At 48.6% G+C, this 14,637-nt stretch overlaps 1 protein-coding gene across 2 annotated transcripts in view; it reads right to left on the reverse strand.

Annotated features, from left to right (window-relative positions):
* MED27 (mediator complex subunit 27) overlaps positions 1-13,787 on the reverse strand; it is a 186,746-nt gene extending 172,959 nt beyond the window's left edge. The window contains exons 1-2 of one of the 2 annotated variants that reach the window (XM_006181938.3): positions 13,527-13,787; positions 11,337-11,481 (exon numbers count right to left, since the gene is read on the reverse strand). In XM_006181938.3, coding sequence (XP_006182000.1) covers positions 11,337-11,481; positions 13,527-13,729 — 348 coding nt within the window. In that variant the 5' untranslated portion in view covers positions 13,730-13,787. The remainder of the gene's footprint in view (positions 1-11,336; positions 11,482-13,526) is intronic. The other variant, XM_032478714.1, reaches the window with a different exon arrangement.
* Positions 13,788-14,637: the final 850 nt, after the last annotated feature.

Consider the following 14,637-nt stretch of genomic DNA (forward strand, 5'->3'; position numbering starts at 1 on the left):
TAACAGTGGTGCGGTGTAGTGCTTCAGCCGTAAAACACACAGAAACACCCAAACGGGGAAAAAGTAAGAGCAACTGGTATCCCATGAACCCAGTGGAGGACTACGTACAATTCCTGTTAAAAAGGGGGAAAAGGTAGGCAGTGGCACCTAGCTTTACACAGCCACCCTCGGTGTCCCCTCCCATGCCAGGAAGGGCAGTTAAGGGGCTCCAAGGCAGCACCTCTCTTTTCATGACACACCCAGCAGAGATACCAGTTAGTTGCTAAGATCCCAATTTCTCATATCATATTTATCACATCGGAGCTTAAAGCAGACTGGGGGGAGGGGGGCCTGCCTCTCAGAATCTGCGGGGCCTAGGGCTGCTCTGCCCGTGGACAGCCAGGCGATTACCCTGTGCCATGTCCACACCTGCGCTGGGCCCCGAGCTGTCTTGCTCTGCACACAGACCGCAGCTGTCAATGGTTTACACCTGCCCCGACAGTTCCCTTTGATACAGCGTGTGGACTGAGCCTGCTCCTGCTTCACTGATAGGGGGTCGGCAGCCACAGAAGCAGAGGTAAGTGGCAGTATTTTAATGGGCTTCAAAGCGGAAGCAGCCTCTGCTTTTCTGGACATCCGTCTGACATTCCCTTTCCAGGCTGCCAAATACCGCAGGTCCCAGCTAGAGGACTAGCAGCGTGACCCTGGACAAGACACTCCACAAAATAAGGGGCGCTGACCCACCTGATCGCGGGGGTCTCCTGGGGATTTAACACTCAGTCAAAGGAGGTACAGGGCCTGAAGTCTGTTTGGAAATATGGCAGGGGAGGGTGCTGGGCTCAATTACCAAGTGACTACTGTGCCCTAGACAGCAGGGAAGTAGTCAAAGGTACCGCCACAGCCCCAACCCTGGAGAAAAGGGGACAGACCTGAAGAGAAGCAGCTGCAGCACAGTGTGATCAGGGCAGCCGCCGAGAGCCTGCGGGGCAAGGACAGACCGGAGCATCCCTGGTCATTCTGGAGGCTTCTCTGAAGCCACACAGTAACACTGCTGGAGGAGGAAGTGGGGGAGGAGGAAGTGGGAGAGAATGCGCCCAGCAGGTGCCAGGTGCTCCAGAGGGGATGGTGAGCAGCTGGCTCGGTCCCCGCTCTGGGTTCCTCGTGGCGGAACAGGGGCACGTCTAGGAGAGCAGCCACGGAGGAGGCTGGAGATTTCAGAATGAGCCTCCAACCCACAGGACTGAGCAAGTTTGACAGTGCGACAAAAGTGACTGACCTGCCAGAACCTTTAGATGAATAAGCTGTCCCCAGGGGAGGCAGGGGTCTTGGGAGTTCCAGTCACTCTGGCAAGTGGGCAAGGAAAAGATCTGGGGCCAGGACCCAGGGAGCGCCCGCCACCAGCCTCCTCGGGCCCCAGGGGGTGGGCTGGAGCCTCCCAGACAGACACGTGAGCCAGCCACAGAGGGAAGCTGAAGGCCGGCTCCAGGAGCCACAGAAGCCTCCCTCAGGCGCAACCCCAGACCCCAGCCCAGAGGCCCCAAGAATAAGGGTGTGGGCACCAGAGAAATCGGGGCAAAGCCTCTGGGCACTCACTTCTATACATCCTCCCATTCAGTGCCCCATACCTAACAACTGAAATCAGAAAAAAGTCAAAGTGAAGTAAACAGCAGCAGATTCAGAAGGGAGAAATCACAAACAGACCACCTAAAAAGCAAAGAAGAGATTTAGAGGCTTCAACTTAACCCCATTCAAATACTGTTTTATGTCACACTCAGATCAGCCACTAGCAATAACGACCATTTATTAAATGCCAGCAGACATTCTACCCTGGACAAGAAACTCTGCAGACAGTCTCTAATTAGACACTCAGACCAACCCCATGAGACTGGGATTATGCCCATTTTCTAGCCCAGCATGCTGAGGCTCAAAGGCTAGATGGCACGCAAAGTCTAAGTCCTAACACAGGATGAGGCTTCACCTCGTGGGAGTAACACACAGGCAGAGCAGGGTAAATGCGGTCACAAGTGCCGACACAGGGGCACCTAATCCGAGTACGTCTCAGAAGACACCCAGGGGGGCTCAGACCTAAATGACGAAGAGTCTCCCAAAGAAAGAAGGAAGGAAGAGCATGCGCAGAGACCCTAAGATGCAGAGACCCTGGGGAATAGCAATGCACTCTAGAGACGAGAACTGGCAAAAGCAGAGCTGGGCAAGTGAGAAGAAAGGAAGCTGGATGCTGAAATGCTCACGATGGAACAACAGGATGCCCGGGAACTGCTTTAAAACCCTCCAGTCCTCGCCCCCCACTGAAAAAGAGAACAGGGATGTGTGGAAATCAGTAGGAGTGGCAAAATACCCTCACTGTTGAAGCTGAGCAGACAGCGGTTCATTACATAATTCTCTTATTTTCATGTAATTTGAAACTTTCCATAATAAAAAGTTTTGGGGTTTTTCCCCCAGAAAGAAGGTGGGGTGGGGGCAAGAGAAGGAAGCTGGTGCCAGATCGTGAAGTCCTGCACCCAGACTGTTGATGCAAAAAAAACAGGTCACCTGCCAGGCTCTGTGCTGAACACTCAAGTGAAGATTCACGTAATCCTCACGGCTACCCCACGAGGAGGGACTGTTCACGCCACCCTGCAGATGAGCAAACTGAGGCTAAGAAATCTGGCCAAACGTCTGTCTGCTTCTGGACCAGGCCCCTGAGCACGAATGCCAGCCGGGAGCTGGAATTCATCCTAAGGGAGATGGAGGGAACCACTGAGGAGCAGCCAGTCGGGTGTCTACTTTGTAAAGCTCCCGGGGAACTGCAGAGTGGAAGGTGGTGTCCCCATAGGACACCAGTGGGGAGGCAGCAGCAATAATGGGGGCCTGGGCACCGGTGGCAGCGGCCAAGATGGAGAGGAAAGAATAAGAGGTTTTGAAGAGGTGGATCAACAGATCTTTGTCAGCAGGTGTGAGGATCTGGGCACTGGGCTGGACAGGACACCCTGCCACGAGGAGCAGGTCTGGTGGCATGGGCGGGACTTCAGTTTTGGACTCCTTCCATCTGAGAGGCCTGAGTTCAGCACAGATGTCCAGCAGGCACTATGACACAAGGGTCTGGCTCTCAGGGGAGTCCAGGCCAACTGGAGTGACGTGTCAGCAGCAAATGGCTGGCCAGCGAAGCAGCAGAGGAGGCGAGATGGCCCAGAGCAGCACGGACCGCAGGAGAGAAGCCCTCGTTATCTCAGGGCTCTTCCCTGGCTCACACCGGCCAGGAAGAGAACAAGACAACGGGGAGGCGGAACGCCAGCTCCTTCTGCACTTGTAATGACGCGCTTCCTTTCCCGCCATCAACATGCAACGCACCAGGAAGAAAAATGATACAGGACAACTTCCCTTCTACCACACGTTTCTGGACGAGAAGAGAAAATGCCCTTTTCAGGCTCTGGTGACAATCTGCAGAAGGCTTTGACAAACCACACAAACCTAATCATCCCCGAAAAGGCTGCTGTAAGACAGCCACCGAGGGACTAGGATGCATCCCCTGAAGACAGAGTGACTCCTGGGGTGCACCCTCGACGCACTTCCAGCAGCCTCTGCAGCCTGCACGGGGCAGCTTCTAAGCAGGGTTCCTGCCCCTTTAGAGAAAAAGAATGAGAGAATCACAAATCTGACTCCAGGTCACAATAAAGTGACAACTTCCAGAAACCACAACTAATAAGCGAACACAAAGACGTGCCAAAGCCTCGGTGTGGAGACCACTTGGCATTCCAGGGGCATCACGTGAGTGTCACGAACTTTTACACTTGGCGCGTCACAGGAGGCGACTGCCGTCCAGAGAACCTTTGAAAGGCAATTTTCCATGAAGGGCCTGGAGGGCTGCTGCTCTATTCTGGTGTCTTCTGAGATGCTCTGCAGCGGACACAGCAGCACACACGGCAGTTGTGCTTAAGAAAAGTCGCTGGAAAAGAGCTAGTCTCCTCACTGCCCAGGTCACATATTCACTTCCATAACCACAGAAACGCATGAGCGAGCGCACCGCTGCTCGCCAAGTGAGAGCCGAAAGGGGCTGGAGAGCCCATCCGGTCCAACTGTTCACTTTACCAACAAGGATGCGAGAACCCAGAGGGGTAGAGCCACGGGCACGATGCACACAGCTGGACGGTGGACAGCCAAAACCGAACCCGAGGCTCTCGAAACCTCCGTCCAGTGTTCTCCTGACTGCACGCTGCCTCGTGAAAGCTTTACCAGCGGTATTAAAAGGAATAAGAGTTAACACCACTGCACGCTCGATACACAATGGGCACTGCTCTAGGTACCTCGGGTGTATTAAACTCATTAATCCTCACAACAGCCCTGGAAGGTCGAAGCGTTATTACCTATTTTTGACTGACTCGGAGGCTGAGACAGAGAGACATTATATAATTTGCCGCAAGTCATAAGCTGGGGGAGTCAAACCAGCAGAGTCCGACGCCAGAGCCCTGCTGGTAACAAGCACCCAACTTACAAAACGGATATAATCTAAATGTTTGTTTTTACACCAGCCTGAGTGTGCAAACATTTTCCTAAAGAAATAACGCTAGAAATCCCAGACTAGCCCATGACATTTTTCCCACCAGGTAAGAAGACTACAGACCAATCTGAATTCTGAGCTCTGGGAGGAAGGCGTTACATCAAGGCGAGGAGATTCCTCCTCAGTTTGCACCGATGGTCTGCCCAGGGGGAAAGCCAGCTCTTCCTTCTCACCTCCTCCTCTGCCGTCCTCTCACTCCTCCTGGTGGTTTCTTCCCAGGTCCCTCACCCGGCCTCAAGTCCCACACCCCATCTGAATCCCAGCACCAACACCAAGGTCAGCCCTTCCTCACCAAACTCCCAATCCCTCACCCCCACCTCCAGGTTTTATGAAGGAAGAGTCCCCTTCCCACTAATTCATACTAATGTACGAATTGCTGACATCTATGCACAGGCCTCCTCAAGGGGAAAGTGTTGATTACCTAAAGGAATCTCCCATTTGTAGTTTCAGAAGAATATACTAAAGTCAAGTTTAGGAGGCTGTGTGATAGAGTGGAAATCACTGGAAGACAGGCCAGCACTGCCTGGGAGCCTGTCCTCACCATGGTTTGTTAAGATAATAACACCAGCTCCAAGAGAGGGTTTACTCTGTGCCAGGTAAATGTTGTGCTCATGTGACCTCATTTAGTCACAAAACATTTTTCTGTGGTGGATACAACCATCATCCCCATTTTAGAGACTAGAAAACTAAGGCAGAGAGGTAAGCCTCACAGCCGTCAGGAAGCAGAGCTGGGATGTGAACTAAGCTGGTCTAGTTCTGGAGCCTACGTTCTTAACCACTGAGCAACACTGCCACCCCACGATAAACACACATGTACACCATCAGTGTGCCCGGGCATTATAACTACCATGTATATTGCACTTGCCACATGTGAGTGATCCTAAGGCATTTTACATGCATTACTTCATTTAATCCTCCCTGTAATACTGTGATACAAATACTAGCATTATCCCGTTTTACAGATGAGGAAACTGACGCTTTGAACGAGCCTTTCCCTTGTTCAAGGCACAGAGTAAGTGTGGAGCTGGATCGTGTCTCAGGCAGCCTAACTCCAGAACCTGCATTCAAGTTTTGACATTTCTGGCTGTACCTTCCTTTACTGCTGAATCCAATGGTATCTAGAGATCCAGGAGATTGGTTTTGTTTGGCTGTTTTTTTCTGTGTGACTGTGTTACTCTCTGCTCTTTTCATAATAGCTGCCCCAGTATCAGGGCTTGGGGTGGGGAGGAGGAGAAGGGTGTAGGGTTCTAGGTTGGCCAGGGCAGCCAGACTATGGTCAAACTCACTATGCGAGCAAGTTCATCTTCTGAGAGAAAGGGAGCTATGAGGGTTAGACCGAAGTGAAAGGACACCTCTAAGAATGGTACCCAGCACCTCTACCAATAATAATGACAGTCAAAAACAGGGCCTGATCCTAAGGCGTGGTGATTAAAGTTTGGGGAGCATTTAAGTGATTTTTTTTTCCTCATTATGTTCTGAATAAATCTGCATTCCCTGAATGAGAAGGGGGTGGGCCTGGTGGTAAGGAAAACACTAAGAACAGAAATTAGTTACTGATAACACACTGAGCGGGAGACTCCCTAAGAGGCTGGTGGAGTTGACACTCCTCTTCCCAGACCGTTTCTGCAGTACTGCCAACAGGACAGCTGCCACAGGACACCTGACATCAGCTGCTGTGGCTCAAATTAGCCTGACCCAGCCAACTCCAGGAGACTTCTACCAAGTCCCGTTCCCTCCTGAGCGCTGGCTGTCAACCCGGCTCTCCTCGGGCACAGCGGGTGACAAGTGGCAGAGATAAAACTGCTAACCTCAGCCCTCAAAGAGCTTATCATCAGTTCACCAACTGACCTCGCCCTGTCCTTCCAAATTACCCTCCTGGAACCCAGCCCTGGCCTCCATCACAGGATCTCGGGACGCTCCCTCATCTACACGTAGCACAACCAGATTTCTCAGGGACAGCCCCGAATGGAAGCGCTCTTATCCTCCTTCATCAAAAATACAAGCATGTAAACCACAAAAGGGGTTGTAAATTAAAAATTCAACAGAAAAAGCTTTTATTTATTCTTTCATTCAATCAATGAATTTTAATTGAATGCTTATTGTGTACCCGGAGCCTTGTGAGGCGCTGGGGACTCCCTCCAGGGAACCAGACAGAACAGTCTCTCCCCTTAGGGACCTTAGAGAGGACAGGGTCCCTAAAGGAAGAGGCTCCATGCTGCAATTTTTAAAAATCCTACCCCTGTTAGCTCCATGATTTCAAAACATCAAGAGCACCTTCAAGGCAGGATTTGCGGGACATGAATGTCACAGTAACTTAAAGCCGCTGAGTAACCAGATTCAGATGAGAACAGTTCAGGAGGGCAGACTGGAGGAAATGTCTTCAGACTTTCCAACCGAATATGCCTGGAATGGAAGGTCACTCTTTCTCTGATAGAAGTGAAAAACTAAGCATGCAAAAACAAATAAAAGTCTAAAAAATAATAATAATAAAAATTAAAAGATTAAAAAATAAAAGTCAGCGGCCCCCAGGCCCGTTTCCCAGCCCTGGAGAAAGTGACACCTCTGGGGCCTTTGCTGCCTCAGTCATCACCATGGAGAGGCTGAAGTCTTCGTCAAGAAGACCTCGTGAAGTTTTCAGGCAAATACACAAGCTGCCTTATGCCACAAACAAGTGAAGAACGTCAAAGCCAGAAACAAAAGCCTGGTGACAGGACACTGGGCGCCTTCGGAAAGGGGCCTTCAGAACAAGCTCAGTCTAACTCTCAGCATACCTGAGCATAACAAGCGATACAAAGTCTACACTCGCTATCTTACAGCAAGGACAGCGCTGATGCCAATTATTTTTTGCCCTTGCCAAGAGAGCTTGTCATCCCTCTACAGGACAATTATCTATAGGTGCACAATAGTTAAAAGCTAAATTCTTTCCCCAATTCAGCACAGGAAAAGTGCTGCTCACAGCAATTTGACATCATTTCATTAGATTATATTAATTTTTAAATGTGTTAGCCTAACAATTATGCCAATTACCATGTAATTAATATTCCAACTGACTTTACAAAAACTACAAAATCCCCTAAAGAAAATAATTAGTCATTAAGCGTGAACGAGACTTCTCTACGGCCAATAGCACATAAAACCAAAAGCTCATCACGTAACGGGTGGTATCAAAGCCTTTCCCACACTTCCTTCAACTCTTAGCCAACAGGGCAGAAAGCTGACCCTGGCAAGTTACCCCAAACTCCACTTAACATATTAACGCACTTACTCTTTTAAACTCTTCGAGGGTAAAATGATGAATGATGAAAGCTTTTGACGATTAAAAAGCTCTTTTCATTTGCAGGAGAGGCAAGATAAACATACATCACTGTTTGCTGCGTCCATGTCCTCAGCTGGAAATTAGAATACTGGCTTCTTTCTTGGGGCCACTTCTTGAGTTTATTAAAGAAATGTACATAAGGCACCCTCTCCCTTTTTCCAGCCTTTCTTCCAAGGTTTGAAGTACAGCGTTCTTACAATTTGCCTTAACCCTTCTAAAGTAAGGTAAGGCGTAAGTAAGCAAAAGTCAGGTAGAACACTATCTGCCATCACAGCAATAAAAAAACACGTTTTCCCTGCAGCCCACCTTTGAGTAACTGGCCAGGGCTACTGAGCCCCAGAACAGAGTTGTGAACCCATTAGCAGCCTCAGCAGGAAAGAAGGCAGCGGGTGATTAGTGATGTCTGCCCTGGGCAAGAGAGACAGTCTGAGGATCCATGTACCATGTATCTGCCGTCAACATCCTTCTGTAAACCACTAAAAATCAGTAAAATGTGATACAGATTCACGAGTAAAATAGATTAACTGCTTCTAGAATGAAGGTTAAAGGGGGGGAATGTTTGCTATCGTCAAAAACCTTAAGGCAAACTGGATTACAGCATCAAGTTTTAGGGAAAGAACACTGACCTCAGTCAGGAAAGGCAAATTCTAGTCTAGCTACAGAGCCATGAGCAGGTCAGTTCACTGGGCCTTGGTTTGCTTGGCGATAAAATAAGGAGACAAACTAAACATTACTTACTCATTCTCTTTATTTCGTCAATTAGCGGTACAAGAGGTCCAAAATCCCCTCTCTGCTGGCACACTAGGGAGCTGGGGGAGGAGCAGGGACTTTACAGGAGGGCACCAGGCCAGGACATGACCAATACCTCTACATCTCTCCCACTATTCATAAGGGATTTACTGTCGGTGACAAATTTCTACCTTTTTAAAAAAAATTTATTTAACCATAGTTGATTTACAGTATTGTGTTAGTTTTAGGTATACGGCTTCAGAGTTTTTTCCATTATAGGTTATTATCAAATTGAACATAGTTCCATGTGCTACACAGTAAACCCTCGTTGTTTATCTATTTTATATACAGTGGTGTGTATGTATTAATCCCATGGTCCTAATTTATCCCTTCCTCTCTCTTTTCCTTTTGGTAAATGTAAGTTTGTTTTCTACGTCTGTGAGTCTATTTCTGTTTTGTAAATAAGTTGATTTGTATTTTTTAGATTCCACGTATAAGTGATAGCATAAAATATTTGTCTTTCTCTGCCTGACTTACTTCATGTAGTATGATAATCTCTAGGTCCATCCATGTTGCTGCAAATGGCAATCTTTCATTCTTGTTTATGGCTGAGTAATGTTCCATTATGTATACATACATCTTCTTTATTCATTCATCTGCTGATGGACATTTAGGTTGCGTCCATGTCTTAGCTATTTCTACATCTATTTTCAACCTGCAGTATCTCCAGGACAAAAAGTTCCATGTACATAATATTTCTTTTCCTTTATACAACTTCTTTTCCACCAGAGGACAAGGATGGGGGCCAGGGAGTTCTATTTTAATACTCCATTAGATTCAGTAAACAATTAAAACTACTTTCATTCAAAAGTTAAGTGTCATCACTTCAATTTAAAACCAGTCGCTTCCACTGGAGTCCCAGGCATTCATGGTTTCAATATCAGCCTGAATCTTCCCACCACTGAAAAGTCTCCATCACTCGAGCCTATTCCAAGATCATTACCCACTGGATCCATCAACATAGCTTCCTTGTCCGAAAAGCAAAAAGCAGGACCCTCTACCACGAGTCCAACCAGAGTAAGCTGCACCATGCACCTACAGATCAGGTCCCACCCAATCACCAGGTAAATGTTCATGTTCAGATGCCCAAGAGTGCCCCTTGGGAAACAAGGATGCTCAAATGGGACAACCTGAGCGGGGAGTGTTGTCTGCATGGAGCCAGAACAGTCTCATGTCTGGCCCTGGCAACCACAACAGACATCTATCATTTTCTGTCTGCCCTGCATCCCCTTCTGCCTCTATCCAACTCCAAGGAGCCCCAGTTCCTGTGCTTCAGGTGATCTGCACTGCAATCAGAGAATCCCACTTCCTGAAACCAATGAACTGTCTGCGTAGACTGGGGCCACCTACCAAACAGGGCCAGAGTCCATTTCCAGGGCCTAGTGTGGACACTTGGAGATCACCTGGTATAAGGAACATGTAAATCTACAACCACCAGTCTGTATTTTCCACCACTTGGAGACATCAGGCCAACACAAGGAAGCAGGCATAGAGAGGGCCAGAGAGTGACAGGTCCCCCCACTACTTGGGCCCTCTGATCCTCAAGGCTGAATTGGGTTTCTGTTGACAGCAGCCTAGAGCTTGGAGGGCAAGCCTCATAGGCTAAGCGTACACGTCCAAGGTTCAGGCTCCTTCTGCGGCGCCCCACGACAGTGAGTCTCAGGCTCAGCGGCGAGGGTTCCACTTCAAACCAAAGAGTGCTAAACACTCCCACAGACACACTCAAAGAAAACAGTTCCACATGCTGGAAACACTGTCAGGCTCATCTGTCACCTAAGACATGAGAGTGAACAGAGCCACAGAAAAGAGGAAAAGGACGCTGGGTAACTGGAGGGAGCAGAGCAGTTCACAGCCAGTAACTGTAAGAACAACTATCTCCAGGGAGGTAGCACAGCTAATGGGAAAAGCTTCCAAAATCAGTCCAAATATATATTCTCGTTTTCTATCAACAGGGGGAAAAAATGCACAGCAACCCGCAGCACCCAAACAAGAGGAACCTGTTAGGAAACGAGCTGTTTCCCGGTTTATGAGCCTAACTATTCCTGTTAGTTTTACACTGCAGCTTAGTCTCCCCTTCACAGCTGTCCGAGGGTCTACACCACGGGCCTGCCAGCTGCAGGAATCCAGGGCCGGCGGGTTCAGGGAGAGTGTTCAGAACAGTCTCCCTCAGAGCGGGGGTCAGTTACTGGAGAGGAGAGACTAATCTAGCCAACAGTTCTCTCGTGATGTTCTTCCAGCAGCAAGGGAAAAAACAGTCCAAGCAACATAAACACCGCGAGCGGCTGCACATCCACGCCAGCAGTCCCGAACCTTTGGGGCATCGGGGACTCCACTGAGAATGCGCTGAACGCTGGGAAGTCTTCCCCAGGAAAGCACACCCATACCACGACACTCTGCATGTGATTCCAAGGCGTTCATAAGAGCTGCTCCCTACACGCTCAGTGTCCAGGTTAAACACACCTGACTTGGAAGTTTTTTAAAAATTTAATTACCCGAGCATCATGATGAATCCTCAAAGACTTCAAAGGACTACATCACATCTCAGAGGGAAACTCTAAAACTTCCAACTCTAATCCCACGCCGAATCAGGAACAGAAAAAGAAAGGCAAACTGACCCTCACTTTCTGCATTTATGAAAATAAGTAAGAAACCTTGTTTTTTCCCTTATTAGCTCCACCCCTGCCATGTCGCCCTTACCTTGTTTGACCATTTATATGCTTGAAGGAGCTGACTATAGAGAGGAGTTTTGTCCTGCACAGGATCCAGACTCAGCAGCCCGCTGTTATGAAGAGGATGGTTCTCAGAAGGCTTGCCTACCAGGTTGCTCAGACGCTCCAGCTCACTGAAAAGTAAACAGATAAGGCAAATAAACCCACTGAGTCCACTAAAACTCCAGTGCTGAGCCAACCACACTGGACAAAGGCTCTTCTTCAAACTCTCCATCATTAGTTTCTGTTTGAAAGGTTAAGCAGACTAGGGACCCTCGCAAAAACCTCTCACTGGGAGTTCATCTTATTTTCCAACTGAGTGCTCCAGTGCCATTCCAAAGGAGAAAAAGAGGTAAGAGCAATGAAATCAAAAAGACTCCCAAAATCAGGATTTATCAACTCAAACTATTATTCTCTGCAGGGGGGAGGAGACTTTCTGGAATTTCAAAATACGGCATTACACTGCTCTTCGCTCACAGTTTCAGACCCATGTACAGATCACTACATTTGGCAGAACAGCAAGTACCTGAATAAATGATGATTATTTATCATTCACAGAGAGAGAGATTTGTACGTGGTGCTTCACAGATGGTAAACTTAACAAAACAACGAAGAGATAAAATAAACAAATGGAAGGGGAAGACACCACCAAGGGGGCTGTGTCACTCACACACATACACACACTTCAGTCTAGCAGGAACACTCCAGACGAGCTCAGGAAAGGGAGCCAACAGATAAAGCACATTCCAGGAGCACGTTCTGAGGGGCCAGTCCCAAAGTGTCAACAAGACTCTCCAGGAATAGTTTCTCAGGACACATTCACTTTGGAATCTCCAGCCCCATTCTTCTTGGCATTGCGGTATAAAGATTTTAAAAGGCAACAGGGTAATGTAAACATTCTTAAACTTTCCAAAATGGTGAAGGGTCACAAGACCCTGAACATTATCAAGGGAAGCCAATCAAAGAGAAGACAGGAGAGAGGAAAGAACAACCAGTGCGTCCCCTCCAGCAGGAGAGTATTAACTGGCACCGCGCCAGAGAACAGCAAGTGAGTGTGGGAGTTGAGGAGGGGTGTGTGATTTCCTGGCTTTCCCCCGGCATGAGGACGGCAACTACTTAGAGAAAAAAATAAAAATAAAAAGAGGCTCCCATCATTTGGTCACCACCTCCTCTTACATTCTACCTCCTTCCATCTGGTTACTAAGGAAACCAAGTTGAGGGGGAAAAAAAACCCCATCCACTCCACAAATCAGAAGCTGACGAGCTCACCAAACACATTCCCCTGGAGAAGTCAGTTCTGAGGTAAAAAGCAAAAACCCTGAAATTCTACCCTCCCTGGGAAGGACTGAGTCTCACAAGGAAGGGAAGGCAAGTTCAGGACATAATCAATGAAAGAGTGCCTACTATGTATCAGGCATTTTACAAACATCCTCTCACTTACTTCTTACACGACACTTACAAAGTAGAAATAAAGGAGATGACTTGTAAGAAGCAGGAGGAAATGTACAATCCTTAACCCTAAAGGGCCACAAATTAATACTTGTTGGGAGGCAGAGGGGAGGTTTAAGCGTAAGTGATTAATTAAGCTGGTTAAGCCTGAGATTAGGTGTCTCTAGAGGAAGGAACTGAACAGGAGCAGCGAGAGTGGGAATGAAAGTACTGACCAGGTGGTTTCAGAGGGAGGAGGGGACGAGAGAAAGATAGATCAAGGTCTGCTTTGTCGTGTTTGGGGAGCGGGGGCGAGTAGAGTTCAGAGCGGGAAAACTGGGGCCAATCAGATCGAATGCACTTGGGCTTGGGGCAGCCCTGAGCAGGTCCTGTTTGTTACTATTTGATTAGACAAGATAGGGCACAGAGGGCCTACAGGTGAGAACCCAGCCATGCTAAGATGAGGAGTGGAAGTTCATGGGCAGAGCACTTCCCCTCGTGAGGAATGGAAGGACCACAGAGGAGGTCCACGGCAGCAGGAGACAGCCAGGACCAGAAGGCCGAGAGACGGGAGACGACAAAGCGGGGGTGGAGGATGAGGTGGCCTTGAGGGGTAGGCAGAGGCTTGGAGAGGAGGGAAAGAGAGCAAGGGAGCAAGGAAAAGGGAGAGCGGCCCCTGACTCAGGAGACTCGCGCGCTGTCGGGACAGGGTGGGAGGGCCCCGACTCTGGCCCCTTCAGCCGGTACCTACTTGAGGTCCCGGTTGACCGAATGCAAGTTGTCCTGGAAGTGCGCAATGAAGGCCTTCTCCCGGCCCTCCAGCGTCTCCTTGTTCCGCATGCCATCCTTCAGGCAGTCGAACACCCTGCTCACGCTGGAGCGCAGCGCCTGGATGGCACTTATGGCCTGGGCGAAGGCCTCCAGGTTCACTCCGACACTTAGCACGTCCGCCATGTTGCCGCCACCACAGCCGGCCCTCCAAAACCGGCTTGGCGAGCGAAACGCCGCGCTCACTGATGACGCAAGCCCTCGAAGGACTCTGGGAAATGTAGTTCTCCCGGGGCGGGGCTGCCCAGGTGATTCTTGAGGGCACCCTCCCAAAGAGGGTGTCCACTTTGAACGAATGCGTGGGCAGGAAAGTGATCATCGGGATTTGGGGAAGTCGGGCGGCACTCTCGGCTTTCCTGGTGGTGACAAGGAAATACAGCAAGTTCCCTCACTTTCCCAAACTTGGACTGTTGGGAGTCATATGGAAAAGAATTGCTCAGAGCAATAAAGCGTCCATGGTGTGAAGGACTGAATAGAATGAGTCCATATTCGTAAATAAACGGGGGAGGAGGGCAATTTCTTCCCTAGAATGCCAACTAATATATGGGGAAGGAATGATGGAAAGAAAATTACCATTTGGCAACAGTTAGAATAATTCATTCAGATAGGAATCAAGGGATGCTACTGGGTGAAAGCGTGAGGAGTAACAGGACATTGATATAGTCTTAATGTGTCATCCCACAAGAATCTTGTTAATCAAGAAGGGGAAAATAATGATCCAGCAATTTCAGTTCTGGTTGTATACTCAAAAGAAGGAAACATTAGGGACTGGAACAGATATTTGTACACTGAAGTTCATAGCAGCATTATCCACAAGAGCAAAATGTGGGAGCAACCCAAGTGTTCATCGTGAGGTGAATTCATAAACAATCTGTGGCATATTCATACAAGGGAATGTTTATTCAGCCTTAGAAAGGAAGGACGTTCAGACACATGCGACAACATAGGTGAACCTTAAAGATGTTATATTAAGCGAAATAAGCCAGACACAAAAGAACAAATATCATGTGATTCTACTTAAATGAGGTACCTAG

Source organism: Camelus ferus, chromosome 4, assembly GCF_009834535.1.
Source record: "Camelus ferus isolate YT-003-E chromosome 4, BCGSAC_Cfer_1.0, whole genome shotgun sequence".
NCBI lineage: Eukaryota > Metazoa > Chordata > Mammalia > Artiodactyla > Camelidae > Camelus > Camelus ferus.